Source organism: Dendronephthya gigantea, unplaced genomic scaffold, assembly GCF_004324835.1.
Source record: "Dendronephthya gigantea isolate DGI-Jeju-01 unplaced genomic scaffold, DenGig_1.0 000028F, whole genome shotgun sequence".
Taxonomy (NCBI): Eukaryota; Metazoa; Cnidaria; class Anthozoa; order Malacalcyonacea; family Nephtheidae; genus Dendronephthya; species Dendronephthya gigantea.
Genome location: NW_021163038.1, coordinates 93829 through 121063, shown reverse-complemented (window position 1 = coordinate 121063; position 27235 = coordinate 93829). Strand labels below are relative to the sequence as shown.

General features: G+C 36.4%; 10 protein-coding genes across 12 annotated transcripts; 6 read left to right on the top strand and 4 right to left on the bottom strand.

Annotated features, from left to right (window-relative positions):
• Nucleotides 1–1282: 1282 nt before the first annotated feature.
• LOC114523601 (protein spinster homolog 3-like) lies at nt 1283–5030 on the top strand. The gene is made up of 9 exons (XM_028544577.1): nt 1283–1472; nt 1966–2168; nt 2410–2561; nt 2662–2737; nt 2828–2988; nt 3248–3382; nt 3564–3762; nt 3891–4055; nt 4222–5030. The coding sequence occupies exons 1-9, from the start codon at nt 1310–1312 to the stop codon at nt 4639–4641; spliced, it is 1674 nt and encodes a 557-aa protein (XP_028400378.1). The 5' UTR covers nt 1283–1309; the 3' UTR covers nt 4642–5030.
• Nucleotides 5017–6232, bottom strand: LOC114523611 (protein-L-isoaspartate(D-aspartate) O-methyltransferase-like). The gene is made up of 3 exons (XM_028544590.1): nt 5692–6232; nt 5398–5583; nt 5017–5275 (listed from the first exon to the last, which is right to left on the bottom strand). The coding sequence occupies exons 1-3, from the start codon at nt 6131–6133 to the stop codon at nt 5052–5054; spliced, it is 852 nt and encodes a 283-aa protein (XP_028400391.1). The 5' UTR covers nt 6134–6232; the 3' UTR covers nt 5017–5051.
• A 170-nt stretch (nt 6233–6402) lies between these two features.
• Nucleotides 6403–13064, top strand: LOC114523600 (acyl-CoA dehydrogenase family member 11-like). 2 transcript variants are annotated; one of them, XR_003687040.1, is made up of 16 exons: nt 6404–6724; nt 6841–7073; nt 7140–7239; nt 7311–7431; nt 7501–7643; nt 7723–7872; nt 7946–8040; nt 8143–8242; nt 8334–8474; nt 8545–8637; nt 8782–9067; nt 9162–9228; nt 9314–9428; nt 9511–9556; nt 12796–12827; nt 12923–13064. XR_003687040.1 is itself a non-coding variant. In XM_028544576.1 (14 exons), the coding sequence occupies exons 1-14, from the start codon at nt 6470–6472 to the stop codon at nt 9511–9513; spliced, it is 1902 nt and encodes a 633-aa protein (XP_028400377.1). In that variant the 5' UTR covers nt 6403–6469; the 3' UTR covers nt 9514–9564. The 2 variants fall into 2 exon arrangements, 1 of the variants encoding a protein (XP_028400377.1); XM_028544576.1 differs by lacking the exons at nt 12796–12827; nt 12923–13064 and having other exon boundaries at nt 6403–6724; nt 9511–9564.
• LOC114523599 lies at nt 9485–13354 on the bottom strand. Its single transcript, XM_028544574.1, has 8 exons — nt 13193–13354; nt 12227–12496; nt 11777–12043; nt 11414–11698; nt 10478–11263; nt 10226–10408; nt 9891–10117; nt 9485–9811 (listed from the first exon to the last, which is right to left on the bottom strand). Exons 1-8 carry the CDS (start codon nt 13248–13250, stop codon nt 9743–9745), a joined length of 2145 nt encoding a protein of 714 aa, XP_028400375.1. The 5' UTR covers nt 13251–13354; the 3' UTR covers nt 9485–9742.
• Nucleotides 13355–13964: 610 nt separating this feature from the next.
• LOC114523617 (transmembrane emp24 domain-containing protein-like) lies at nt 13965–16178 on the top strand. 2 transcript variants are annotated; one of them, XM_028544597.1, is made up of 4 exons: nt 13965–14278; nt 14838–15048; nt 15300–15401; nt 15510–16178. In XM_028544597.1, the coding sequence occupies exons 1-4, from the start codon at nt 14081–14083 to the stop codon at nt 15632–15634; spliced, it is 636 nt and encodes a 211-aa protein (XP_028400398.1). In that variant the 5' UTR covers nt 13965–14080; the 3' UTR covers nt 15635–16178. The 2 variants fall into 2 exon arrangements, with proteins under 2 accessions (XP_028400398.1, XP_028400397.1); XM_028544596.1 differs by lacking the exon at nt 15300–15401 and adding an exon at nt 15176–15277 and having other exon boundaries at nt 13969–14278; nt 15510–16176.
• A 214-nt stretch (nt 16179–16392) lies between these two features.
• On the top strand, nt 16393–17878 carry LOC114523618 (transmembrane emp24 domain-containing protein-like). The gene is made up of 4 exons (XM_028544599.1): nt 16393–16577; nt 16777–16969; nt 17062–17169; nt 17486–17878. Exons 1-4 carry the CDS (start codon nt 16404–16406, stop codon nt 17608–17610), a joined length of 600 nt encoding a protein of 199 aa, XP_028400400.1. The 5' UTR covers nt 16393–16403; the 3' UTR covers nt 17611–17878.
• Nucleotides 17816–18800, bottom strand: LOC114523616 (39S ribosomal protein L18, mitochondrial-like). The gene is made up of 4 exons (XM_028544595.1): nt 18496–18800; nt 18174–18402; nt 17984–18071; nt 17816–17908 (listed from the first exon to the last, which is right to left on the bottom strand). Exons 1-4 carry the CDS (start codon nt 18795–18797, stop codon nt 17832–17834), a joined length of 696 nt encoding a protein of 231 aa, XP_028400396.1. The 5' UTR covers nt 18798–18800; the 3' UTR covers nt 17816–17831.
• Nucleotides 18801–18939: 139 nt separating this feature from the next.
• LOC114523602 (notchless protein homolog 1-like) lies at nt 18940–24483 on the top strand. Its single transcript, XM_028544578.1, has 16 exons — nt 18940–19294; nt 19387–19558; nt 19643–19688; nt 19773–19929; nt 20007–20104; nt 20237–20273; nt 20397–20552; nt 20627–20665; nt 20747–20858; nt 21056–21102; nt 21228–21430; nt 21534–21576; nt 21655–21714; nt 21791–21847; nt 22614–22684; nt 22770–24483. The coding sequence occupies exons 1-16, from the start codon at nt 19157–19159 to the stop codon at nt 22780–22782; spliced, it is 1449 nt and encodes a 482-aa protein (XP_028400379.1). The 5' UTR covers nt 18940–19156; the 3' UTR covers nt 22783–24483.
• LOC114523604 (histamine H2 receptor-like) lies at nt 22773–25873 on the top strand. Its single transcript, XM_028544580.1, has 2 exons — nt 22773–22813; nt 24421–25873. Exon 2 carries the CDS (start codon nt 24497–24499, stop codon nt 25595–25597), a length of 1101 nt encoding a protein of 366 aa, XP_028400381.1. The 5' UTR covers nt 22773–22813; nt 24421–24496; the 3' UTR covers nt 25598–25873.
• A 90-nt stretch (nt 25874–25963) lies between these two features.
• On the bottom strand, nt 25964–27209 carry LOC114523619. Its single transcript, XM_028544600.1, has 5 exons — nt 27017–27209; nt 26770–26889; nt 26510–26668; nt 26359–26442; nt 25964–26285 (listed from the first exon to the last, which is right to left on the bottom strand). The coding sequence occupies exons 1-5, from the start codon at nt 27032–27034 to the stop codon at nt 26070–26072; spliced, it is 597 nt and encodes a 198-aa protein (XP_028400401.1). The 5' UTR covers nt 27035–27209; the 3' UTR covers nt 25964–26069.
• Nucleotides 27210–27235: the final 26 nt, after the last annotated feature.

The window sequence follows — 27235 nt, the reverse complement described above, 5'->3', positions numbered from 1 at the left end:
CGTTTGGCTTTTAAAAACAGTGTCCATGCCTGGGGCCAAACCAAAACGTGTTCGTTGATAGTGATAAAAACGCGTATGTGGCTTCTGGGTTTGATTCCCAGAACACTGTCGTAAAATAATTTTAAAAATATATGGTTGTTGGAATCATTACGTAATTCAGTTTTTTTATTTGGAAATTTCCAGTAATGAGAATTAGCATGGGTTAATTATTCATCTCATTAAATCACTGGTTATTAAAATGAGAGCTGTATATTCAATACTGTACTAGAAATACATGCATGCAGAAACCCCTCGCCATTTCAAACGAAGCAAAATATTTCCTGAGCTAGCCAGACCTAACCTTCAATATTATGAAATGTCCTAAATGTAAAGCCGATAGCTGATGTTTCAAATTTTTCGGAAACAAACACAGTCGTAACTTTAGGTGAAGTGAAATCACCCGTTTTCCTGCTGCTTTCCGTTGCATTAAGTTACAGACTTTCACAGTTTAAGTGAGAGTTTATACTCCATTATAGCTAAACCTTCAAAACATCAAAACAGCACAAATAATATAAATAAGAACTCTTTTTGAAGTTAAAACGATGTAAAGCCTTAAATAGTCGGTCACGTCTTCGCAAAACCGAGCAAAACAACATACTGTACCAAGGTCATAAAATGTATTCGTTACAGCAAACACGAAAGAAACTTCGAAATAAACAAAATAGACTCCTACCATTTCAAGGATTATAAACCAGTTGTTCCTTTTCACCGCTAATACTTCCAGTTCTGATAATATTTTAAACTCTTCCCAGTGTTTTATCTGTTATTTGATTCTACATTTCATATTGTGTTTTCAAAACATTTTTTTAAAAAAATAGTTTGCAAAATGACAGTTAAATTGCTGACGTTTTTCACTGAAACACGAACGTTTCGTCTTAGCCAATCAGCAAGTGCTAATTACCAGTCGTCACTCGTTCAAATTTTGCGCGTGCGCACAAGTACCATGACCATCGAACGTCCATGACATTTGGGCAACTTTGGATTCGCCTCACTGAGCTATATAATAATTCCAATCTATATATTTTAAATAATATAATATAATATTTTAAATATTTTGCAAACTATTTTTTTAAAAAAAATGTTTTGAATTATTATATAGCTCAGTGATTCGCCTATGTTCTGTCAGAATACCCGGGTGTAATTCCTAATCTCCGGGCGGAATTAGTACCCTCGCACGGTGCTCCGCACCGGCTAGGGGATTATACATGACGTTTCACCATTCTCTGAGCATATATGGATCAGTGACAGCATAGGGTGACAGGCAATTGCTATGCAGGAAAACAAAAAAGAGAAAGAAAACAATCCTGAAATGCAACCACCTTCTCCACAAAGAACAACCATGCCTCGTGTTTCAATACGCCGGGCTTATGTCACTGTTGGTATCTTATTCTTGATCAATTTACTCAACTATATGGATCGCTTCACCGTGGCAGGTTCGTACAGTGTTGTTTATGTGCGTGCTTGATCGTTGATCGACACTGTGATCGGATTTTTTGCTATAATTTATAATTATTTGCATGGAAAGTTGGTTTTAATATATTTGAAGGTTTCACTTTTCATAACATCCTAAAATTACGTAGATGCTTTAATATTTGTGTATGGTTAAGTGAAAATCGGACAACTGATAATTGACTTCCGTTGTCATGTGATGGTCCTTGTATAAATTTCCTGGTATGACATCTCAACTCAAGCTAAACATTGTAGTTAAAATATAATAACAATATCAACCTCAAATTCAAGCTAATATTTTGTATGCAATCAAGCAAAATTTGGAAATCCTGATTATTAATTTTAATGCAGTTATTACACAGGATATAATTACAATCCTTTATTATTACCCAACTCCTGACTTCCAGTTAGAATTGCTATCACAAGTGAATGCAGTGTAATTTTTTTACACAATCATTATTTGATTATTGTTTTCAGGTGTTCTACAAAAGATCACAAGTTATTTCAGCATAAATCATTCCTTAGGAGGCCTTCTCCAAACAATATTTATTGCAAGCTATATGATATTTGCTCCAATATTTGGCTATCTTGGTGACAGATACAGTCGCAAGTTCATTATGATCTTTGGCCTTGTTATCTGGTCCTTAACAACATTTCTTAGCACACTAGTTAATAAACACGTATGTAAGCTTTTACTGATTTCATAGAGCAAGTTAGAAGTCAGATATGTCAAAAACAGCAGGAAAATGATTAATGAATGGTTTGCAGTCTTTTTTTTTAACAATTTTCATTCTGTTTAGGCATGTCTACCCTTATTTTATGTTGAACCCAAAACCTATTTTATGGTGTAAAGTCAAAAGAAACAGTATACTGTCTGCTTCTTCAGCACTAGTTAATATTGCCTTAACCTTTTTTCGATAGCAATATTGGCTTTTCTTTGCTTGCCGTGGCTTTGTTGGTATTGGTGAAGCTAGTTACTCTACTGTAGCCTCAACTGTTATTGCTGACCTTTTTGTTTCTGGGAGAAGAACACAAATGTTGGCTTTGTTTTATTTTGCAATCCCTGTTGGCAGGTGAGAAAGATCTTCATTATTATCTGTCTCCTGGATATTTTGTAAAGTATCACCATAATCAAGACTAGACTTGTCTTAACCTATGATGAATACTTTGTAGTGGTCTTGGATATGTTGTTGGTTCAAAGGTATCTTCGGCATTTGGTGGTGACCGCAATTGGGTGTGGGGACTAAGAGTGAGTCACATGACCTAAATTATTTTATGAGAGAAAACACGGGGTATGTAGACAAGTAAAATAAACATGTTATTACTTGATGTGTTTCAGGTAACTCCATTCTTGGGTGTGCTTCTTATCATCTTGTGCTTTATATTTGTTGTTGAACCTGTCCGGGGGCAAATTGAGAAGAGTCAGGGTGATATTGTTGCAGACGAGAATGTTATCATTCGTCATTCATATTTGAATGATGTGAAACATATGTTACGCTGGTTGGTGATTTTTAACAACAGATGTTGCTTACTGCAGGATAAACTGTTTAGAACTGATAAAGCTATCCAGTATAAATATAAATAGTTAGTTTGTGTAGGTTTCCTCCTGTAGTAACACTGGATCAATAAGACATTATCCTTACTGGACCTCTAGGAAGAACAGTTTAGAACTGATTGATCATTTTGGACCATGCAGTTTAGTGTAAATAAATAAGCTTAGTCTCATTGTCAGTGTGAAAACAGAATTATTCTTCTGTAGCAAAACCTATGTTTGGAGCACAATTGGTTTTACATTGATGTGTTTTGTGACTGGAGCATTAGCTTGGTGGGCACCAGAATTTGTGGCGTATTCACAGTCTGTTTACTATGGTACTGATATCACACAAAATGACAAGTAAGGGAATATAGTGTTAAAGCAACTTTTTAATATACTTACACAGCTACACATTGATGATTTTGAATTGTTCATGGCAATCATGATGTCATTTGCAAAGTAATCAGAGAGAGGAATAGTATAGTACATACCTAGTCTATGTTTGCCTTTACAATTTGTATGTCTTTATTGTTGTACATAGGAACATCAGTCTCATATTTGGTGGTATCACTGTAGCTTCAGGATTTTTGGGGGTTGCCATAGGAGCAGAACTGTCACGTAGATTCAGACCACGTTATGGTGAATCTGATGCTGTGGTCTGTGCATTTGGTCTTCTCTCCAGTATACCATTCTTGTTTATGACATTGATCTTGGCTTCAAAATATATTGTTCTTTCTTATGTAAGTTAAACTTGCACTGTACGGTCTGCACAGATTTTTATAAATGAATTTTCATTCATACAAATTTAATATTTCCGTAAAGACATTTCTATAATATAAGTGTTAGCAGTTGTCTTGTTTCTTTGTAGATTCTCCTGTTTTTTGGTGAAACTCTTCTGTTCATGGTTTGGTGTCCTGTGGCTGATATGTTGCTTGCAGTTATTCCTCCTCAGTACAGAGCAACAGCATCAGCATTGCAAATCTTGCTATCACATTTGTTAGGAGATGCTGGCAGTCCTTATATTGTGGGTTTGGTATGTATTATGTTTATACAGTTTGTTTTACCTAAAGCTATGAATCACAAGAGAAATATTTTCAGCTAGCTAGGAACCCATATAATGTTTACCAGTTCAAAATTTTACATCCATGCCAAAGAGCCCACAAACGTATTTATCAGCATTTCTTTTTTCATCATTCAAGGTAACCGACCGAATACAAGGTTCAAACAATTCAAACAAGGCTAATCATCGAGGACTTCTCTATTCATTCTTCATGATGCCTTTTATCACAGCATTATCAGGAGCTTGTTTTCTTATCTCCTCGTTTTATCTGGTTAAAGACAGAGCTGTTGTTAAAGCAAGCGTTGCTGGACATTCTGAAGAGAACAGAACCTTGCTTAATCATGGTGATTATGATAACAGCAGTGCAGATGGTGACAATGAAGAAGAGATTGAAAATGGTGATGTAACCAGTGAGGTCGCTCATGATGATGTAACCAATGACACTGCACATGATGACAGACAAAACTGTGATCTTGAAGACAATGATGTTAGTGTACAATGCAATTCATCAGGTGCAGATAATGCAGAAGAGGGGCAAAACGCTCTAATAAAGGTTTAATAAACTAGGTAGATAGATTTATGATTGAATGATTAGATTATTTTATAAGATACCATGGAATTTCTACATGATCATTGATGCTCGTCAGTAATACTGAGATTAGCAAATTTACAGTGAATAATTAAACACAAATATGATATAGGTCAAACCTAGCAAGCATTAGCTCAATTACTTACAGATACAGAACAAAAGGTCTTAAATGTGTGTATTCATTCACTAGGCATAAAGTGTATTATGCTCTTTCACCTATAATTTATATTTAAAACATCTACAGCCCTCAAAAATAATTTTATTAATCTGAGACAAATACAGAGTTAGATATACTACATAACATATGACTGTAAAATATGAATTTATTTCTATTGGCAAAAATAAACATGAGACATTGAGTCTTGTAGATCGACTGTACATTAAGTTTTATGTTCCTTGTTCACAAGTGGAACATAACGGACACCCATAAGTCGTTTGCGTGTAATGCTATCATCTTCCTGTTTATCAATCTGTTCTAAGAACTGTTCACCATTCTCAGCACCTACGGGTATGAAGAGACGACCACCAGGTTTTAGTTGATTTACCAAGGCTTGAGGCACAGATGCCGCAGCAGCGCCAACGTGAATTGCATCAAAAGGAGCTTCTGAAATTTATCAAAAACAATCTGTTGGTGCAAGGTAGCTCTATCAGTTCATAGAAGTCTCTCCTTTCAAGTAATATAATGTACCATCTTCATCTCACCATCACACTGTGCTATTCACCTACCTTCAGGGCAACCATCCCATCCATCACCAAAAAACAGTTTAACTTGACCACCATCCAGGAGGTATTTGTCTTTCTTTAATATGTTTTGTCTTGATAAGTCAACCAAGCCTTGCAAATGATCAATGCCAATTACTTTGCCTGATTTTCCAACCATCTGGGCCATGCATGCACACAGATAACCACTTCCTTCAAATGTAAATTTTGAATGTAAAGAGACTCACCATCCTATTGGTAAATGGTACCATGTTCTAGACAACGTGATTGGTCAGTGATATGTGCAATATATTTACCCACCTGAGCCAACATCAAGCACTTTGCTTCCTTCTTTAATATTATTTTTCAAAATCTCCAAAGCATGGGCATGCATGTGAGGTGCACTGATGGTGACGCCAAAACCAATTGGTTGAGGTGAGTCTTGGTATGGTGTTCTTGAACAATAGTTTCCACGATCTACATTACGCATGGCTTTCTCCACCTCATCACTCTTAATTATCCCATAGTTTTTTAATTGGCTAATTAGATCATCATTATCCCGCCCATGAGAACGCCACTCCATTCCAGAATGATATTCCTGAGTTTGTTGCTGGCTTTTTGAGGCTAAGTTCTGGTTTGTACTGTCTTTGCAGCTTTTATCGGCAGAATAACAATGTTCTGAGGCTTTCGAAACAGGGAAAAGCACAGGTATTAGACGAAATGATGACCAGATTATTGCAATACGACTGCATAAACTTCTCATACTGTGTTGTGATGGTGTTTACATCAACTTCGGTAGTCATCGTCTCTCCTTCGACACATCTTCGCAAAAGTCCATTTATGAATTAAAATGTTGTTTTTGTTTATTTAATTAATAATGTTTATACAGAAATTTAAAGTATATTTAAATAATCTTAAGTTTACTTCGCATCCGATTAGGATGTCAAATGATTCTATTATATTATTTAAAAAATCGTATTTTGAGCACCATTTGTCTGGAAAAGGTTCGGGGGAAGTCGTATTGCCTTCGGTGATTGGTTAACCATTTATCAAGAGGTAGTTAATACTGTAATATCTTGGTTTTTGGTCAAGATTTCTGATGTTTTCAAGTAGTTTGAGTGCTTTAAGGCAACAAATATATCGCGGTAGTATATACAGATCAAGAAATAAATTAATTATCTGTGTTTTGAACATCAAAAGACAATTCAAAAGCCACAATACTGTGCTGCAAGTCTCTTCAGAATTTCAGCATTCAAAATCTGGATCATTTCATCAGAATGCACCAACATTAGAAAATCAATATTTAGGAGATGTGTTTCTTAAGGCATCTCTGAAACGAATCTTGCCTTCAGAGGTGGGTACTGGAATAGTTTACATATAGAAAGCAGGGCCCACCGCACCCCTAGAATGGGGAAAGTGTGACTGTACCTGACCAGTAAATGAAGAGGGTTTACCCTCAATTTCTTTCAGGTATTCAATGACGTTAGTAAAGACTTGAAAAGATTTGGTGAGAGGGTTGCTGGAGAGATATATGAATTAGGGTATCATGCAGAGTTAAACCAACCCATATTGCAACATTATGATGCGTGGGGAAGACGTGTTGATGAGATAAAAACATCTCAAGAATGGAAAAATCTGAAAGCAATATCTGCAGAAGAAGGATTGATCTCTATAGGATATGAAAATAAACATCATGAGTGGAGGTGAACAGCAGCTCTGTTTTGATAAAATGATGCACAAGTTTTAAGAGACTGACGTTTTTGTTCTAGTCGTCTGCATCAAATTTCAAAGCTTTATCTGTTCAGTCCATCATCAGGACTCTATTCATGTCCTCTGGCCATGACAGATGGTGCTGCTAAAATACTGAAGGTAGTGGTTGTAATGCATTGTCAATATTCATGTCATTGCCTCTTGATGATAACAATCTTACATTTCCCTAGGATGCTCCTGTCTCTGAAAAGGTTTTAAAAAATGCCTACAAACATTTGACATCAAGAGACCCCAAGGAATTCTGGACTTCAGGGCAGTGGATGACTGAGCGAAAGGGAGGCTCTGATGTTGGTAAATATATATTTTTATTACTGATGAAATAATCTCCCTACAAAATCACACAAGTTCTAACTTTTCCAGGTGGGGGAACTGAAACTATTGCTCAAGCACAAGAAGATGGCACATATAAACTTTATGGTTATAAATGGTTTTCATCAGCAACTGATGCTGAAATGACTTTAACCTTGGCAAGAATTTGTGATAGTCAAGGTTGTACTGAAGCTGTAAGTAGTTTTTGTATTAAATTTTAGAAGATATACCACTGCTATATAAATATGATTTAGAACTTGTTCCTTTTTTAAGGGCTCAAAAGGTCTTTCTTTATTCTACCTTGAAACAAGAGACATAAAAGGTGGATTGAATGGCATTCAGATTCAAAGATTGAAGAATAAATTGGGAACAAGACAATTACCAACTGCAGAGTTGTTACTTGACGGAAGTAGTTCGTTAAAGGTAATTGGATGCTCACAATGTTTCAACTAGTACCCTAGAGTAACATTAATTACTTTTATAAATGTTCATTTAGATTTCTGATTATGGAAAAGGAGTATCCAGCATCTCTCAAATGTTGACAATGACAAGAATACACAATAGTTTATTCTCAGTGGCTCCTATGAGAAGGTATATTCGCTAAAAAAAGGGTGTTGAAAAGGTGTTTATGTATAGTCAGACTGCCCCACAATAATCTTTATCTTGAGAAAATTATATTTTTTCTATCTTCAGGATATTGTCTTTTGCAAGGGACTATGCTACCAAGCGGGTTGCGTTTCAGAAATATCTCATTCAACATCCATTGCACATGCGCACTCTTGCAACCATGGAGGTAGGTTTCTGATATTAGTTTCTGAAGAAAAGTTTTTGAGTTACAGTAGAACTGAACTGTCCTTGGTGAATGATATCTTGTTAATATTCAGGTTGAAACTCGGGCTGGCTTATCCTTGGTTCTGGAAATTGCCAGACTTCTTGGTCTACAAGAAAATGGAAAAGCCTCAGAGAACGACGAGCTGGTGTTACGATTGTTGACATCTATAACAAAACTGTACACAGCAAAACAGGTAGTCATAAACATCTTCTACCATTTTCACCTTTAGGCTGCTCATCTTACCAGGTCCTATCCATTTTTAGGCTGTGCAAGTTGTTTCTGAAGGATTGGAGTGCTTTGGTGGTCAGGGATATATTGAAGATACTGGATTACCAGGGTTGTTAAGGGATGTACAGGTATCATAACCTTTATTGTTGGAATCATTTACGGCCATGGTAAAGTCGAATATATATACTGGAATATCTTCTGTTACAATGAAATATGTTTCCTTGTGTACACTCTTTATTTACAAGACATACAAACGTAATAAATTGTTTTAGGTATTGCCAATTTGGGAAGGAACAACGAATATTTTATCCCTGGATGTTTTACGCGCTATCACAAAATCAAAGGGAATGGTGATCAATGCTTTTTGTGACATTGTAATGAAGAAAATATCTGATGCACGTGCTCAATCACGTGGCAATCTCAGTGGTGTTTGTGATATCGTTGAGAAGAATCTAAGGAAGACTGTGGAATTTTTACAAGAAGCTGCAGAAGAAAGACCCGAGTATCTGGAGATAGCAGCGCGTGATCTGGCGTATAGCTTAGCGCGTGTGTATGCAGGTGAGCAAGATGTCTTGAGAAGAATTTGTTTTCATAACAGAAATTCTTCATCTTTGAGCTGGACTATTATTGATCAACTATGTTTATTTTGAAGGTGCCTTACTCACGGAGCATGCGTCATGGTCAGAAGCAGATGAATATGACGTTGCGGTGGCTAAACGGTGAGATTTGTTATGAAGTTTAGAATTGATGTATTATGCAGGTGGCTGTCCTCCTTGGTATGAAAATTAATTTCAGTATTTTTAGATGGTGCTTACAAGATCTTTCACCAGTCTCCCATTGTCACGTGTCAGATGGTTACAGCTCTGGAGAAACGTCTGTAGATTATGAAATTACAATGAAAGGTCATCCGCAATACGAGGTATGATTAACCACAGGGTAGCTATAATATATATTACAGATGACGATGTTCTCAAATTGTGTTGTTTATATTGTATTTTAAGTGAAATTTTGCTACATTCTGCAAGAGTTCAAATGTGGTATCAGCTGGTAAGTGATTTCTAACTTTTAACCTGTGTTCATAAAATCACAAAGTCTTGCTACCCAGTTTAAGGGCTGTCTTTAATTCCCCTTTACTGCGCAGTAGGCTCTTGTAACAAGCAACTGACAACATTTCAAGTTCATTCTGACATCATAACACATACAGAAGTATTGATATGTTATATTTTACTGACATCAGTATTTTGGTGTGAACGGATAAACGTGGCTTCTCTTATCATTGCTGTCGTAGTTATTTCCCATGTACTAAAAGAGAACAAGCATTTATAAGGTGTTATCATACTGACGAACATCTTCTAGTGCATCTTTATCGAAAAAAGCTCACCGCAGTTATTGGTAGATTAGCTCTGACGGACAAACAACAATGTTTTGGACATGTTTCATCGCACACCCGGGAACACATTGCACTGCATGGCCTGTATGCATTATCGTCGTCCGTATAGCTAGGATTATCGTAGTATTCATTGTCAGACTGGAATTCTGTGCCTTGCAGTTGTTCGCTTGGCTCAACTGGTTGCACAGGTTTTACAAATGGATGTGCTGGTGCTTTAGCTGTAAAAAATAAACTGATATTATACTTGGCTTTCATCGCTTCTTCATGTTCTCCGATGATCTGAATATTTTCATGTTTATCTTCTGGTAGACAACGCAATGTCTTACCTGATCTGGGACAGTATCCCCATTGTTTGTCTCGTTCATAGTACGGAGTGGTTGAACACCACATTCTCTCGTTATTCCTTTGACTTAGTATACAGTGATAGTACTGATTCCCGTTGAACGAGAACGGAAAATGACAGCAAGAACCGTCTCTCACCACTCCTCCTGTTGTGTGGATGCAGTTTGCTGAAAATAAAAAAAATGGTTATGTGAAATTCACCGACTGACTTGTTCAACGATCAGATGTCCACTCACAAGGACACTGCTCCTTGATGCAAGCCCTTGTCTCCGCTGCTGGTCCAAAGCAATAGGTCCCAGGTCTACAGATTCTGGTTCTTCTGCGCATCCCAACACCACAAGTAACACTACAAGGCCCAAATGATGACCATGCTTCATAACCCTCAGGTCTGCCAGAACTAAATGTCATTTGTGTTGCAGGATTGGGTAATACGTTGTTAAACACTGGTCTTGCTTGAGTCTGGATTCTTTTCTGCAGAACATTATCAAGAGTTTGTATCTGTTGTTGTAGTGGCGCAGTGTAGCTCGTTGAGGCTTGTTTTGCTTTTTCTGGCATTATTCCGTTTGCAGTAATCACAGGTTGTTGACCTAGTGAAGTACGAGCAGTTGGCTTGATATTTGGCGGAGCTTGATACATTGGTTTACTCGATACCAACTCTGATGCAGGTACGTTTGTATTTCCTTGACGCTCTAACACGCCATTACTTTGGATGACAGGTTTTGCGTCTTTCTGAATTGAAAGGGTCGTACTTGAGGGAGCGCTCTTCGGCTGGGTGTTCGTCGGTGGGTTTTGAGACACGGCAGGGTTAGCTGGGGGTTTCATTGTCGCTCCAAGGTTGCCAGTATTGTCGGCTGCCGGTGGTTTCCGAAGACCGTCGTTCAGCGCCGAAGATGTGGTTGTACCGTCTCCTAGTGCCGGGGGGATTGGAGTTTTGTTCGTCAGTTCATTAAGAGACGCTGAAGTTTCGTTGTTTCTTGGAGATGGCGTTACAGAACCATCGTTCAACATTGCTGCATCAGATGCTGTTTAGAAAGAATGAATTACTGCGTATTTCACAAAAGCAACTTCCACAGTAGAGCTCAGACACTATGTTGGGATTATCATGCATTACGTTTTTCTTTTCTAATTTCTTGCAGCTTTTCAGGATGAAACAGGTCACTTCTAACACTCACCTGCGTCATTTATCTCTGAAGACAAAACTACATTCGTGAAATCTTTCGAACAGTCGTGTGGTTTCACAGTAAACACATTTCTGTTGTTTAACAAGACGTCATCATCTCGATCCTGGACGTTCTCAGCGTAGAAGATAACGTGACGTTGTTTATGATTCGCGTGTTTGAATATTGTCTTAAGTTTGAACGCATTCGCTGTAACAAGATAACCTTCTGGTTTCAGACTTGAAACTACTCGCACAGGACCGCCAAGATGATTCACAAATCTTACGCTGATGCATTTGTCTGTAAAAGCAAATAACACTAACTTCATTTATGTACTTTTCATATGATATGAAATATTAAGACTTGTCTTTCTTTCACCTGTCTCCTGGGTCGTTGGTACATGATTCACGACCATTGCCCCTCCACTCGGTAAAGTTTTCACAATATTCTTTTTTTCAACCATATCTTGTTTTACTGGAACATACACACAGTACTTGACAAAATCCTGGGTTCCAATTTTCTCAGAGCGTGGCTGTAATGTATATGGTGTTGCATCTGAATGACACATAAACCAATTATCTCTTCCCAGAAGTTCGTAGGCTCTCCCGTGAGGTCCTATTCTTTCTCTCAGTGTCGCGTCTTTTTCTATAAAATCAGTAACACACTGAGTTTCTATGGAAGGTATAGTTTCGTATAGTTTTCCAATTACAGTTTTGATCTGCAATAGCTTAAACTGCCTGACTTTTCGTACCAGGGTGGGTCTTTTGAAAAAACCAGCTTTCTCCTGTGCAATATTTTCTTAAATAGAAATTATGGTTGTGTACTTACTAAACAATGCACTACCATCATACTTTTCCATATGAAATTTGTAATTCTTGTACCGAAGATAGAGTCCGGGTTGTTGTATCGATTGCAATGACACAGTATTGACTTCATTGTCAAGGCCTGGTCGGTCAACTTTAAATAGAGTGGGCGTGTTGCTCAGCATTGAAAACTCAGCCATAGTGCTGATGCCTATAGCACTGTGTTGGCGATTGGATGGATGGGCGTAGCTAGAATCTGTGGTGTAGAACTTTTCAAATGTCTCTGATAGCTTGTCTAAAATAGGGAAAGATTATATTATATTACATTTCCTCTTCTGAAACACAATTGTTGGAAATGGGGCCAAGTGTTAGTTCAGGCTTGCTGAATGACAGTTCATCTTTATTTCGATCACCATAACGGCCATTCTTGGAAGAACATTCAAAGTTAATAGATACATGCAGCATAGCGGACTAAATCGCCTGACTGCCTTTTTTATTTTGGCTAGTAAAAATTAACTGTGTTCTCTACCGTAGCAAAAGTAACTGAACTGTGAACGTTGCTGGTCCATTTATGACTATGATTTCCCTTTGCAGTGCAAGAGAAAGGTTAGGCAATGGATTTGAAGGTACGTCAATTAATTTTGGTATAATTAGAGATTATCAGTGGTGTAGCCAGTCTGAGGATTTAGCAAATTCTCAATTTAAGTATTCATTTCTTTAGAAATGGTTTGTTCTCAATGAAGACGAAATATATTTGCATATCGAGACGAAATCGTCAGACTGGCCATTGTTGATTATTATCATTGTCAATAAATTAACGTGATAAAGATTTATCATATATATTTTAGATGGTGTAGTAAATATATTGTACAGTAAGTTATCTTTTATCTTTTATAATCTTTTCTCCGAATATAGTATATAAATATTTTTATATATGTTTTGAAACTACACGCTTTTAAATGTTATGTAAAACACAATGACAAAGTTTCACCTGTTGACATAGCTTGACAAACGAGCAACAGAAACGCGAACGGAAGCAAAATATCCATTTCACAACTGGGATAATTGTTGGAAATATTTTAGAAGTGTATAAGAAAGGATAGTTGTCTATGACATTGTTGAAAAAAGGAAACTCGTTTGTGAACTCGTTCCGGTTCAGTTGACTTGTTTTTGACTCGCCTATTAAACAGATCTGGCACCTGCTACATTTACAATGACTTTGAATTGACGTCCTGTGAAGAAATTTAAACCACGAGGTGCATAATGCTTGGGAAATAATTTTGAAAACATTTCTAGGAATGCTTTGCGTGTTGACGTAAAGAAGGAGGGATATAGATTAACCAACTTCTATAACCAACCCATGTGTGCATAAACGTAGGTGACTGGGAGGGGCGAGGGGGTGCAGTGGAGTGGGGAATGCAACTTGGTTATTCATACTATTTGTAAGTTGTAACCAAAGGCAGTGTTTTTCGGTAAAAATGGCCACATCGGTCTTGTCGCATTTCATCAGTACGTATGTTCGATAATGTTTGCTTGCATTATTAATCTATACTCCCCGCATTTTTAGACCAGTACGTCTATGAAGGTATATTTTATTGATGAGACTAAATAAAGTAATCGCATTTTCGTTGTTGTATCTAAAAAAATCCAAATAAATTTGTACCACGTATCTGGTACTGTGATGATTAGACTTTCATGCAAAATCCACGCAACTTCCACGAACGTTAAAATTTACTCTTCGCTTTTTGCTCGATATTTTTTTCCAGTTATATTTTTCGCCATTGTGTTGTGGTCCAACTTCCAAGAGAAGAAACACAAGCCCTGACGTGGCGTTAAAGAGCTACCTTTTCCACAATTTTAAGCAAAATCCAGCCATAAGATGGCTCTGAAATTTTGCAGTGTTTATGCTTTGTATGTGGCAACTGTATTGTCTTTTTTTCCGCGGATTTCAGTGTCGTTTTTCACTAACCTTGAGCCATACGAGGAACAGTGTTACCACGAAAACGTAAAGAAAGGGCAAGTGTGGGGCTTTTTGTATGAAGTAAGCGAGGGAGGCTTTCTTGATATCGACGCTAAGGTACGTTTGGTTACATTCCAGAGGGGGGGGGGGGTTCAAGTGTATAGTTTAGTTTTTATACAAGGCAACTTTATAATAAATAAATATCGTATAACCCGGATAATTTTCCAGCTTTGATAGCTTGACATAATTACCAGTGACTGTGATATTTGTCAATCATTGTCCCAGATTAAATTCAAATTTCAATGAACATGCAGCATATTCAATATGTAATCAAACTGTTCTAAAAATTAATTATTGCACCATATCAGTTACCTACCCATGAAGTTAATTTACACAGCTCTAGGTACAGTAACTCTAGGTACAGTAACTCTAGGTACGGTAACTAAGGACACAGTACTTACTGACAGTAGTACTCAATTATCCATTATTACTTAAGGTCATGTGGTGTACCATGTGGAAGATTTTTGATAGGAAGGATTATTCTAATGATTACCACATATCCATAGTTACCATATGCTACCACCTAATTAACCTTCATAATGACCATTGTAATGATGGTGGTGCAACCACTACTGTGAGTCGACTAGATTTGTTCAACATTCTATTACCCTAACAGCTTACAGCACCAGATGGCCAACAGATGTACTCTCAAGAGAAGAAGACAGACGACTCTTATTTTTTTACTGCAGAACAGGACGGAAAATATGTGTTCTGTTTAGGGAACAAGAAGTCGTCATTAGTCCCAAAATTAGTTTATTTCATGTTTGACTTTTTAAATGATGAGAAAAGATATAACGAAAATGAAGATGATGGTCATAATAAGACAGGTACTTGTGTGCTTTCAAAATGTTGAAGAATTATGTCAATATCTTTGTTCAAGAATGAGATGGCAGTGCAAAGTTTGCTTTTAAAATTATTGAGCACGTCTTATGGAAATCTTGTTCTTGGTCTTAGCTTCCGAAGTAGACAAAGTTGTTGGAGAATTGAGCGTTGAGATAATGAAGTTAAGACGTACCCAAGTTAAACAGAATGTCAGGATGGAAACTCATTTCAAAAGTAAGTTTCTTGTTCTTTGTAGTGTCTGAACTTGAAAAACTGGTTGGAGAATTAAGTATTGGAGTGATTAAAACTAAACGTAAACAAGAGCAATATGAAGTGAGAATGGAATCACACCATAACAGTAAGTTTAAACCAAACTGATCTACTATTGGAAAGCATTTTACCATAATAGATTTGTCCAACAGCGTAAAAATAGCTATTATTATAGACTGCCTTGTGTCTTCTTTAGTCAATCTACATACAAACCAAATTGTCAGCTGGTGGTCATTCTTTGAATTTGCTCTTATCATTGGCATGGCATTAGGACAGGTTTACTACATCAAAAGATTCTTTGAAGTTAGAAGAGTTATATAAGAAGATTCATAGTGTTATTTATGGCTTTCTTAAGTGATTTGCAGGTAGTTGATGGTGATCATTAAAAGAAAGAGTCAAACAAACCACATCACTTGTATTTATTTCTCACATGTAAAAAATTTCTAATTCTATGTTCACCATCATCTTCTTGCAATGGTACTAACTGAAATCCAGCTTCTATCTATTTTTTTCAAAGCTACAAAGATAGTATAGGCAACTGTGACCTTATTACTAAGTGCTAGCAAAGTTTTTTGTCAATACATAAAAAAGGATATACTTGAGAAGTAATTGTTACCTAGTTTTATTACTATGGATTAAAAAAACAGTTCAATTTATATGATCATGAAATTATTTCAATACATCTAGTAACTTATTGGCAGGCATAACTATTAGCTAAGTCGATCTTGGGTTTCCACATTTGCTGCAGCACTGGATTTTATATGAGCTGACTGTTGTGTTGTTGCCAGTGAGTTAAATATACCAAAAAATAGGGATTATCAGTAGTTTTTTCAAATATATTCAATCATAGAGGAGTAAAAGGACTGACTAAATGGAAAGTTATGAAGCACAGAGTTATTGTTTTCAGTCTCAGTTGTTTCTTATTGAACTCCTAACATAATTCTCTGAAAAAAAACTGCATTCAGTAACTCTCTGTAGTGAAAAAAGGCTTATTTGGGTTGACCTGAATTCTCTGGTTCTCTGGTTTGTGAATGACGTGGCGAAGGAAGGATACGCCACGTGACATTTCCTCTCCAAGATGGCGGACAAGATGGAGTTAAAATTCTTGTTTATATTTATTTGCCTTCCTTGTACGACTCAGGGATATTTTATAACCGTAGAGGCTCATGAAGAACAGTGTTTTTATGATAAAGTCACTTCTGGAACTAAAATGGGTTTGTTATTTGAAGTTGCTGAGGGAGGATTTAGAGATATAGACGTCACGGTAAGATGTGCGACTGTCAGTGTCAGATAATTCAATGTTACGTTGCCCTCCATCGATATATGATCATTGATCAATCTTTCCCTTAATTGACAATAATTCTTTTGAAACTCTCTATTTCTGTCTGCTCATATTGAGAAACAACCCAAGTAGTATAGCTATCATTTTTTCTTAGTTCAAACAGTTTAATTTTCCTCTGTAGATAATAGGTCCTGACCAGAAAGTTATCTATAATGGAGAGAAAGAAAGCAGTGGAAAGTACACTTTTGCTGCATATACAGATGGCATGTATAGGTATTGCTTTAGTAACAGAGTCTCAACAATGGACCGCAAGTTGTTGAAATTTAACATGGAAGTGGGTGACCCTCCTAAAGACCAACTGAAGAAGAATGATGGTACGTTGAACAGACTAAGAACCACTTTGAATACCATTATCAATTCATACATGGTGAAGATGAAACCATTTATTCTTGTTAACGTATTATAGAGCACCATGATAAATTAAATGGTATGATCCAAGAACTATCAGCAGTTCTTGGTGGTGTGAAACATGAGCAAGAATATATGGAAATAAGAGACAAAGTTCATAGAGCAAGTGAGTCAGTTTTTGGTTTAAAGACAATAAAATCTATGGCTTTTGATAAAGTTTGTGAAGTTTGTTACTGTGTCCAGATGGCTTTTATGTCCACAAATTGCATTCCCACAATGAGACAATTAATACGTAGGAATGTTTTGAACACCATGGGATAAAAAAGTTTACTTTTAGTACAACATTTTTGTAAGAACTTTAAGATGCATGATATTAGCCTGTGTTAGATTAACTTGAACAACCCAGAATTGTGTCTAGTTTGATGGTAGTAGCTGACATGAGTCACTTCTGATAAATAAATATATATTTTATCTTTCTGTAGTCAATGATAACACAAACAGTCGTGTTGTATGGTGGTCATTCTTTGAGTCGCTTGTTCTTGTTGCCATGACAGTTGGACAAGTTTACTATCTTAAACGATTCTTTGAGGTCAAGCGTGTTATTTAAGTGAATATAGTTAGCATTTGTGTACAGAGTAGAAAAAACAAATATAAAAAGGGTTTGGTGGACTCTTTGGTCTTAAATTCTTGTCAATGCATTTTTTGTAAAATATGCAATTACTATACAAGAGATAAGCTTCAAAGCAGAGCATGATGATTCAGCCTTATAATTGCATTTCTTTGTGTTACCGCCTGCTACATCAACTAATGTTGTTCATTAGCAGCTCTCTATGTAAATTTTCTTTTCGTGGAATTGTTTATTTTCATTCCAATAATACCCTTACGTTTCTTCCTCACTGAAATGCCTAAACACAGGAAAAAGGTTTACCATACTAATTGAAGGACTTGCTTACTTGATCTTAAAAAATAGTATAACTTGCCAGTGTAAAAAGTCTGTAGTGGTACAACTCTTGCTGGTTCTGTAAGTTTAATGCCTCCAGCGGTCATAGCTTTTCTGAACTCCTTGTACTAAAGCAAGTTTGTTATAATATGTGTGTGGTTAGCAGAATATTTTATCACTCATTGAGCAGCATAATATCAACATCTAATGTAATGGCGATGAAAAACTACCTTTTCCTTCTTGCGTATATCTGTAGTATACATGGACACTTGATTCAGTCCAGCTCGTAGACATCTCTCAGCTAGAACTCGCCCTATATTTGCCGCAGCTGATACGTCATTTGCTTTGTACAAGTGTCTCCGAACATCAAACTCTTCTGTTGAGGCTTTGACAAGGACGTCTCCATTTTGGTCTTCAACATAAGCTTTCACGTGTCGATTACTCAAAACTAGATTCAACCTAAATTAAAGATTAAGCCTAATTAGTCTCACATTAATAAGACTGCTGAGTCAGCATTTTTTATACTGTCATGATTTGCCAAAAAAGCGTTACCTTTTGAAGAAATTCCTCTTTTTATATTGCGTAGAATAACCGCGCTGCTTGTTATATCCAAAATACTCGGGATTCTTAGGGTTACGATTGACAAAGGTCTCTAAAGGAATGCTTGAATTCTGTGTAAGATCAGGATAAATTTCGTCATTAAATTGCTTTTGTTCTCGTGCAGTCGCAACTGAGAAACTAGGCGTTGATATAAACCTAGTAAAACATCGATTTTGAGAGCTTTTTACCCATAAACTTCGCCGAAATATATCGAAATATCTGTTTACTAAAATCTGGACATTTTTTGCAGCCATGTTGATTTTTCCACTAGAAAATTTCAAGTTGCGAAAGAAAATTTCTTTCACTTTGAAAATTTTGGTATAATTGTGACGATTTTCTCTCTTTAGCAGTTGAGCTGTATTTTGAATTATTTTGTTTGTATTATCAAGGCTCCCTTGTCTCAAAAGACGGCTGAAAATTAGTGAAAACTATTTATATTTACACAAAAAACACAAAATTTATATTTCAAGATTCCCAAAGTCTGTTACGTGGAAGCTCGCGTTGGTTGCACGTGTGTAGAATTCAGTGAAATAAATAAATTTTTCATGTAAATAAATTTATATTATTAGTTGCCACAGTTTATAATTAGTTTTTGTTGCTGTTGAAAAAAATCATGGATGAGGGATCAACTGGAAGAATTTTGGCCCAATTTAAAAGTGAAAATGGGGAGCTGGTTGGATCACCATTTGATATGTCACTAGACACTACAGTAGATAAACTACAATTAGTCTGCCAAGCTTTCTTACCTGAGGTATCTTCATTTGGAGATTTACTGCTTTGTTTAAATATTCACTATTATATTCCTTTTAAATTGACTGGGTTTATTTTTCCAAATTTTTATAGGACACAGACAATGTTTATTCATTTTTTATCAATGATTCCGAGGTCACAGGCAGCATTGGGGATGTTGTTAACCAAGGTCTTCTTGAAACAGAAAAAATCATTGAGATAATATATCAACCACAAGCAATCTTTCGTGTTCGAGCTGTGACTCGATGCACCAGTACTATTGCAGGTATATTATACAAGGTGTAAAAGTCTTGTTTTTCGAAGCACAGTGTCAGTGAGTGACAGTTATTTTCAAAATGCTTTATTATAGGTCATGCTGAAGCTGTAATTTCTTTGGCATTTAGCCCTTGTGGAAGGTGATTGCTTAAAAAAGAATTTAAATAGTGTTTTTGCATGAGATTGATTGTATGCATGCAATGATGACTAAGGCATGTCTTTAGGTACCTGTCAAGTGGTTCTGGTGATACTACTGTTAGATTTTGGGATTTAACAACAGAAACACCACAGTTTACGTGCAAAGGTCATAAACATTGGGTACTATGTATTGCCTGGTCAGGTGATGGTAAAAAACTGGCGTCTGGATGTAAAAATGGTGAAGTAAGTGATGAAAATTCCACTTTACTCTACCTTTAGAATTACTAGCAAGGTTGATCATTCCTGAACAACCCTTTCAGATCATTTTGTGGAAACCTGACACAGGAGAGCAGTTTGGGAAAACTTTGAAAGGACACAGGCAATGGATCACAGCACTTTGCTGGGAGCCTGTACACAGGTATTTTGTGACATGAATATGATGATATAATTTAAGTGGTTGTATTTATGAGACGAAATCTACAAGAAATTCAGACTAGAAAATATTTATATTCTTGCCAAATCTAATGCCTATTTTACTGTTCTTTTACAGAAATCCTGTTTGTCGTTTTTTTGCCAGTAGTTCAAAGGTATTTTAACTGGTTTATTTTGCAAGAAAATCCTATTCCTATAAAGGTTAATTATTGCATTATAGGTGTACTTATGCATGCAATCAATTTAAATTATGGTGTGGTTTCATGATTTTTGTGTAGGATTCAACAATCAAGATATGGGACACTACGACTATGAGATTATCAATGACTCTCTCTGGCCACACACAGTGTGTGACCTGCATCAAATGGGGAGGAGAGGGGTTGATTTATTCTGCATCACAAGATAGAACAATTAAAGTCTGGAAAGCAGAGGATGTAAGTTTAATCAAAACCAAGTTTTAAACCATCAAGAATTTGGGTATAAACTTTGACACAATACTTTTCTTTAGGGCATGTTGTGCAGGACATTGCAAGGCCATGGACACTGGGTAAAATTTCTTTAAATATTGAAAATATTTTACCTATATTTTCATTTTTATCAACTGCTAAAATGGTAAAATTTCTATCAGGTGAACACAATGACATTGAGTACAGATTATGCCATAAGGACTGGAGCATTTGATCCTGTACAAATTGCTAAGGAAGAAAAATCCAATAAAGAAGAAATTAAATCTACATCTGGTAATTAGTATTTGCAATTTGTTTAAAGCTTTTTCATAAGGGCTCTTGAATGCCTGTAAATTCCCATTCCTATACACTGTTCATCATCTAGTTCAGTTCATATTCAGAAAGATTGATCCCCCTGCAATTTCTAGTGATTAGCACCCTTGTGACATGTGCGTAAATTTGAATTTAATGTTGTTATGTTTACAATACAGAAGATGAAATAAAATCTAGAGCTTTTGAGAGATACAAGGAAGTTAAGGTGATGTTTTGTGTGGGATCTAATCCTAAATATTCCTGAATATTGTCACAATGAAAAATATATGACACAGTATAGCCAACACCTTAATATGTACAAACATACAATGCTTTATTCACATTTCATAGGGAGCAAAAAGAGAGAAACTTGTGTCTGGATCAGATGATTTTACTTTATTTCTTTGGGAGCCGGAGGAAAATAAAAAGCCAGTGGCAAGAATGACAGGACATCAAGCTTTGATCAATGAAGTTCTTTTTTCTCCAGATGGACGTACAATTGCCAGCGCTTCATTTGATAAATCAATCAAACTTTGGGATGGAAATACTGGAAAGTATGAAAGTCAATGCAGGATTCTTGAAGTATTTCTTTAGGAAAACCATATGCTATAACCTTGAGTGAAAACAGCTATAATTATCTTTTTGTATTTCATTTAGGTTTTTGGCCTCATTAAGAGGTCATGTCAGTTCTGTATACCAGGTAAACCTGACCTTGATACAACTATTCAACACTAAACACAACCCTAAAATAATATAGGTTTTCTTTTTCTTTTACTAGATTGCCTGGTCTGCTGATAGTAGACTGTTGGTTAGCGGCAGTTCTGATAGCACATTAAAGGTTAGTCTATGATTTAATTCCCATTACCACTGTTGTGAAAGTTAATTTTAACTCTATGTTTGATCTTCATTTAAAGGTGTGGAATATTCAAAGTAGAAAATTGTTAGAAGATCTTCCTGGTCATGCAGATGAGGTAATCCTTTTAAGAGCTAAGCTATAATTTTTTCTTCAGGCAGCTGGAAAGTTGCTAATATTGACCCTCTAAAAGCGATAGTCTTGGTTTATCCTTTTTGTCAAGTTGAACATCACCAGTCACAGTGCAATGTCATATCTTAGTGCCTGTGTTAGGTTGCATGAACGTTGCATGATTGTTTGAAGTACCTGCTAAGATGGATGATCTGCAGGTACTTGACTTAATTACAGTCAAAATACCAAGACAGGATTATTCCGACCACCGACTTACATTCATGCAATTTTCTAAACGGGTCTGTGGCTCCGTCATGAAGCACGACAGCAACATGCAAGGATCATTACAAATTTTCTAAATAGCGCTGAACCTGCATGCAACCTCATTATGAAATTTTTCATGGTGAAGTACTAATGCCAAATATTATTTAAATACACTCTTAACACAATGCTTTGCTGATTTAATTTATGGATGTTTGTAAATGAATGAGACGGTTATTTACGACAAGCCCGTCCATTAGCGTTACTTAAAACAATGAAATGCTGGCTGACCTTGCGAAGGCAGAGCTTAGGATTAACTTCTATAAATATTTCTGTCAAACGTACAGTTCACACTGTTGAATCACGTTACCTTATCATTGATCCATAGACTTTTCTTCCCCCCACAAAATCAACTCTGGTATACCTATATCTGCATGCCCCATTCTTCAACAAGAAACATACTGCTACCTCTTGTAACTTCTTCACTAATATTAAGAATCAATAATTGTCAGGTTTATAGTGTTGATTGGAGCCCTGATGGTACTAGAGTTGCAAGTGGTGGTAAAGATAAGGTTTTAAAAATGTAAGTTGAAGACATTTTCTCTTTCTAAAATTCATTCCTGGATTGATTCAAACTGATTTTAACTAAATCATGAAACTTATTTTAGATGGCGTTCGTGATTGTCGAGATCTTTTGCTGTTGCGTGCTTTGGTAAGTCAAAGGATATATTGACCTAACAGTCCGTTGAGGGATACTATATGAGTTTAAGGTACATTACTGTATGTTTTATGTCAAAAAAGGAAAACGGTAACCCAGAGTCGTTAATATAAGTGACGCCTGTTTTTCGTCAGGAATTAATTGCAAATCCGGCGCCAGTTTAAGAGCAATAATTCAGCTTGATTTGAACAAGTTCCTAACTCCCAAGCTTCATGTAGCATAGGAAGAATATGCACAACTAGTTTGGAAGTTCTATATAGGCAAGTGTTTTATTGAAAATGGCAAAAACCCATCCGGCATTTTGAATCATTCGTATTCGGAATCGCTTAAAAATCTGGTGTATGTTAACAATGAAACTCAAGCATCTGTCATCTTCAAGTGTTTGTTTATTTAGCATTATGCATCAAAATTTTAGAGGAAAACCGCCAAAAAATGCTCGAGCACAGCGTTCTGCATGCATTGCTGTTAGTTGTCTTTAAAAAATACGGCAATTAACGGTAAACTCTTAAGAAAAACTATTTGTTGAGATTTTTCCCTTTGGCCAAAAAATCAGGATGTAGAAAAAAAGTGTTGTTATTTTTCGACTTGTGTTATGCATTGTGTGTTAATTAATGTAAACAGATTGAACAACCTTGCCAATCATTTTAATTGTTAAATTTGTCCTTTCTTTCTCTCTCAATTGGAGGTTAATTATTCGACACATGTCGGTAAAATATTTAAGATGCCACACACGGCTGAGGGGAAGTTTACACAATCTGGCCAGTCACAATTCATTTCTCTCAACAGTCGTAACAAACAGATGCGAAACACGATCACCACAAACGTTGACTGGTTTTAAACACGAAATTTGGAGTATTGAACGCAGTTTTTGTGTGCAAAGTATTCACATTATCTCAGGTAGTTTTGGTGGGAGTTTTGGTTGGGGAAGATTTCATTTATGCGATAAATAGTAATACTTGTTGTGGGATACTATGTCACCAGGCACCACCTGGTGTAGTCTAACGTTTTGACAAATTTACGTCTTATAATAGTGATAAAACATTAATGACGAGAGTATAATTAGACGAGAGTTAGTTATATCCTGTTTCATACGTGCTGTTCTTGATATCATAGACTTAGACTGGAAAATTTAAAGAAAATAAAGGTTTCGAGTTTCCTGTCTCTAATATGAGACAGAGAAAGATAGAGACAGGGAACTCATCTTACGCGGGAGAGTGGATGGTAAAAACCCCGTCTAAATATGAATAGGAATGGATAAATTTATACGCGTGATGGGTCGGGTAATGCTAAAAAGAGTATCGTAATTGTTACGATAAAAATTGTTTGTTGTCTCTTGTTCCGTCCTTGACCGTGTTGATATTTCACAAACTGAATGCGAATTTAAGACGAATTTCTCGTCCAGACGGGATTCCCGTCCAACTTACCCGTCTGTTTAGACGGGAAAGTTAGACGGGAAAATTCGGACGAGAAACCTGCCTGTGACCGGATTCACATTAGACGAGTTTCCCGTCTTAGATGAGGTTCCCGTCTTAGATGAGGTTCCCGTCTTAGACGAGTTTCCCGTATCTGATCTAATATGAATTCGGCTATTTTCTTTACAGGAAAATAAAGAGTCTAAGATAAACGAACTTCAACTGAAGTTGTCAAGAAGAAGAAGGTGGAAGTTGATGTGATAAAATGATGGAAAGCCCAACAAGTATACTCGGTTTCACTACAGAAGAGCCTTCTGGAAGTGGATCAGGTTTTTGGTCTGGAAGTGGGTCTGGTTATCACAATGACGATGATGATATCAACCTAAAGGCCTACTTCATTCCTCTGTGTTTTCTGGCTGGTATCATTGTTGTGGTAAACATTTTCATCGTTCTATTGGTCTGCAGAAATGTGAAACTTCGAAGCAACTGCAACGCATTGGTAGTTAGTCTTGCCGTTGCTGATGGAACAAGTGGACTCGTTGGAATACCAGTGTATGTGATCTTGCACTTTGTGCAGGATAAAATGACTTTGGTACAGTTATGTTTTACGATGAAATCTCTACACACGTGGTTTTGGTTTATGTCGATTGTCAGCATATTTCACCTCTTGGTCATCGCATGTGAGCAGTACCTAGCAATATTGAAACCTTTCAGCCACGACAAGATTGTCACGAAAAGATCCACTGGTTTAACACTTGCCATCATCTGGATTGTCGCCATTGGTCACTCGTTTGTCCCCTGGACTTGGGTTGTCCCCCAGAGTGGTGAATTTTGTTTTGAACATGATGAGAAAGTTGTTCAAAATGATAAAATATACGCGGTTGTCTCTTTCATAACCTTCTTCCTTCTACCGATTGCAATGTTATTCTTTGTCTACTTCCGCATCGTGTCAGAAGCTAAACGCCAGCTGGGTCGTATCAAACGTGATTCTGTATGTTCCAAGAAGAAGTACCCAAATCTGTCCTCCTGCACACGATACCGTGGTTTTTATATAATCGGTTTGATGTGGGTGGTATTTTTCCTGTGCTGGGCGCCTTATTTTGCCTCCGTACTCTACGAAACCTTCACCGATGATATCCAGTTTAAAGTCAGTTACGCGTTAACTGTGTTGCGTTTTCTTCCGTCCGTGCTCAATCCTATCATGTTTGCGTTCTGGAGAAGTGATTTCCGTGCTGCGTGCATCGAGAAGTTCTGTTGTTGCGGAGCCACGAAAGATCACACACGTTCAACGATTTCCAGTGGCAAACAGCAGTTGCCATTAATCAGACTCTCAGATTCCAAGGACTGTAAACCCCAAAATGTCTAACTTCAGTTTTGCTTATTTTTGCAGTATTCAATTAATTTCTTAATCAAACTAGTCCAGTCCTGAAACTATCAGATGACAAACTTTACTTTTCTACCATTGTATATTTCAAAGGCTTTACTTCTCAATGACAATGCAAATAAACTTTACCCTTTAACTTTCTATATAAATATTCAAGAGATGAGAATGCAGTCAAATTTAACATTTGTTTCACCTGTATACTAACTTATATATTAATGATTAGTATAGAACATGTAGACTATGTTATTTCTATATCTACTAAGATCAACAATAAAAATATTTGATCAACTGGTTCACACTCTAATCTACCAGTTCTACTTTTTGCATCTTGGTCTTCACTCTGTAGGATTGGAACTAGGGTGAGATGGTTCCTTCCCAACCATATTGTTTCAAGGATGTGTAGAGTATTAATTGTGGTTCTAAGTTAATTACAGTAAGTTTATGTTCTGTCCTCTCAGGCTTGTGGGTTGGTATGTGACAGTTGCTGCCCATAATTGATATTTTGACCAGGATATGCTACATTTTGTCCTGGATATTGTCCATAGTAGCCTGAATTAGCCTGGGCATTCCCTGAATATCCAGGTTGCTTTAGTTGTATCTCAAAACAAATACAGTTGATGGAATTGCATTCAGGTAATTGACAGTTGCAAGCACAATTGCAGTCTCCACACTAAAGGGAAAAGGTTTGTATTAGCGAGCTTATTGAGATTACTTCATCTTATAAGTATTAGTTTAGTTATTACCTGACATTCTGGTCCTGCACAATCATCACACAATGTTCCACCAGGCAATTGGTTCATACAACAACAGAACATTTCATCACATCTCTATAAATTTAACCTGAATTTTTAAACATGCCAAAAATGATGAATGTCTCTATATACACGTCCATACCTCTTTTGTTGGACAACAGCAATCAAGACATGAACGTTTTGTTGGAACATTGAAATCACAAAGTTCTGCACAGTGAGCGATACCAACACAGGACATACAAGCACATGTTGTACAACACATCTCGTGCACCCATTCAGGACAAATGCTTAAGCCTCTTGCCTTTTAAAAGAAACATGTTATGAGTGAAGTTCTATGTTTTCACGAAACTTTCCTTTTCAAAAATAGAACGACATAGATTATTCAAGGTAAATAATCCTAACCAGTAAACATTGCCGTATTAATATGCCAAGGGTGAAAATGACAATATAAGCACCAATGGCAATAAAAATAATTCCTGCTGTTGGAAGACTATCATCTTCATCAACTGTTGGTGGTAAAGTCTTGAAAAATATAAAAAAATACGTGAATATTATATACCCTTGACACACCATAAAAAAACAAAGAAATGCGGATTAATAGTATAAAAAAAATTAGATAACTTGTTACTATAGAAATATACAATCATACAGCATCAGTTGGAGCCATTCAGTTTGAAAGTTTAACAACAAATTTTTCTTTCCATTCCGTATACAGCCGTTAAATGCACAACAAGCATCTTGATAATATGATAACTACATGTTTCCTTTTCTAAAGAGCAAAAAACTGGCGTTTTTTAGTTGTATTTATAAGTATAATTTTTATGACAACCGAAGTTATCGAACTTGTTTCAACAACACGGTTCTTAAC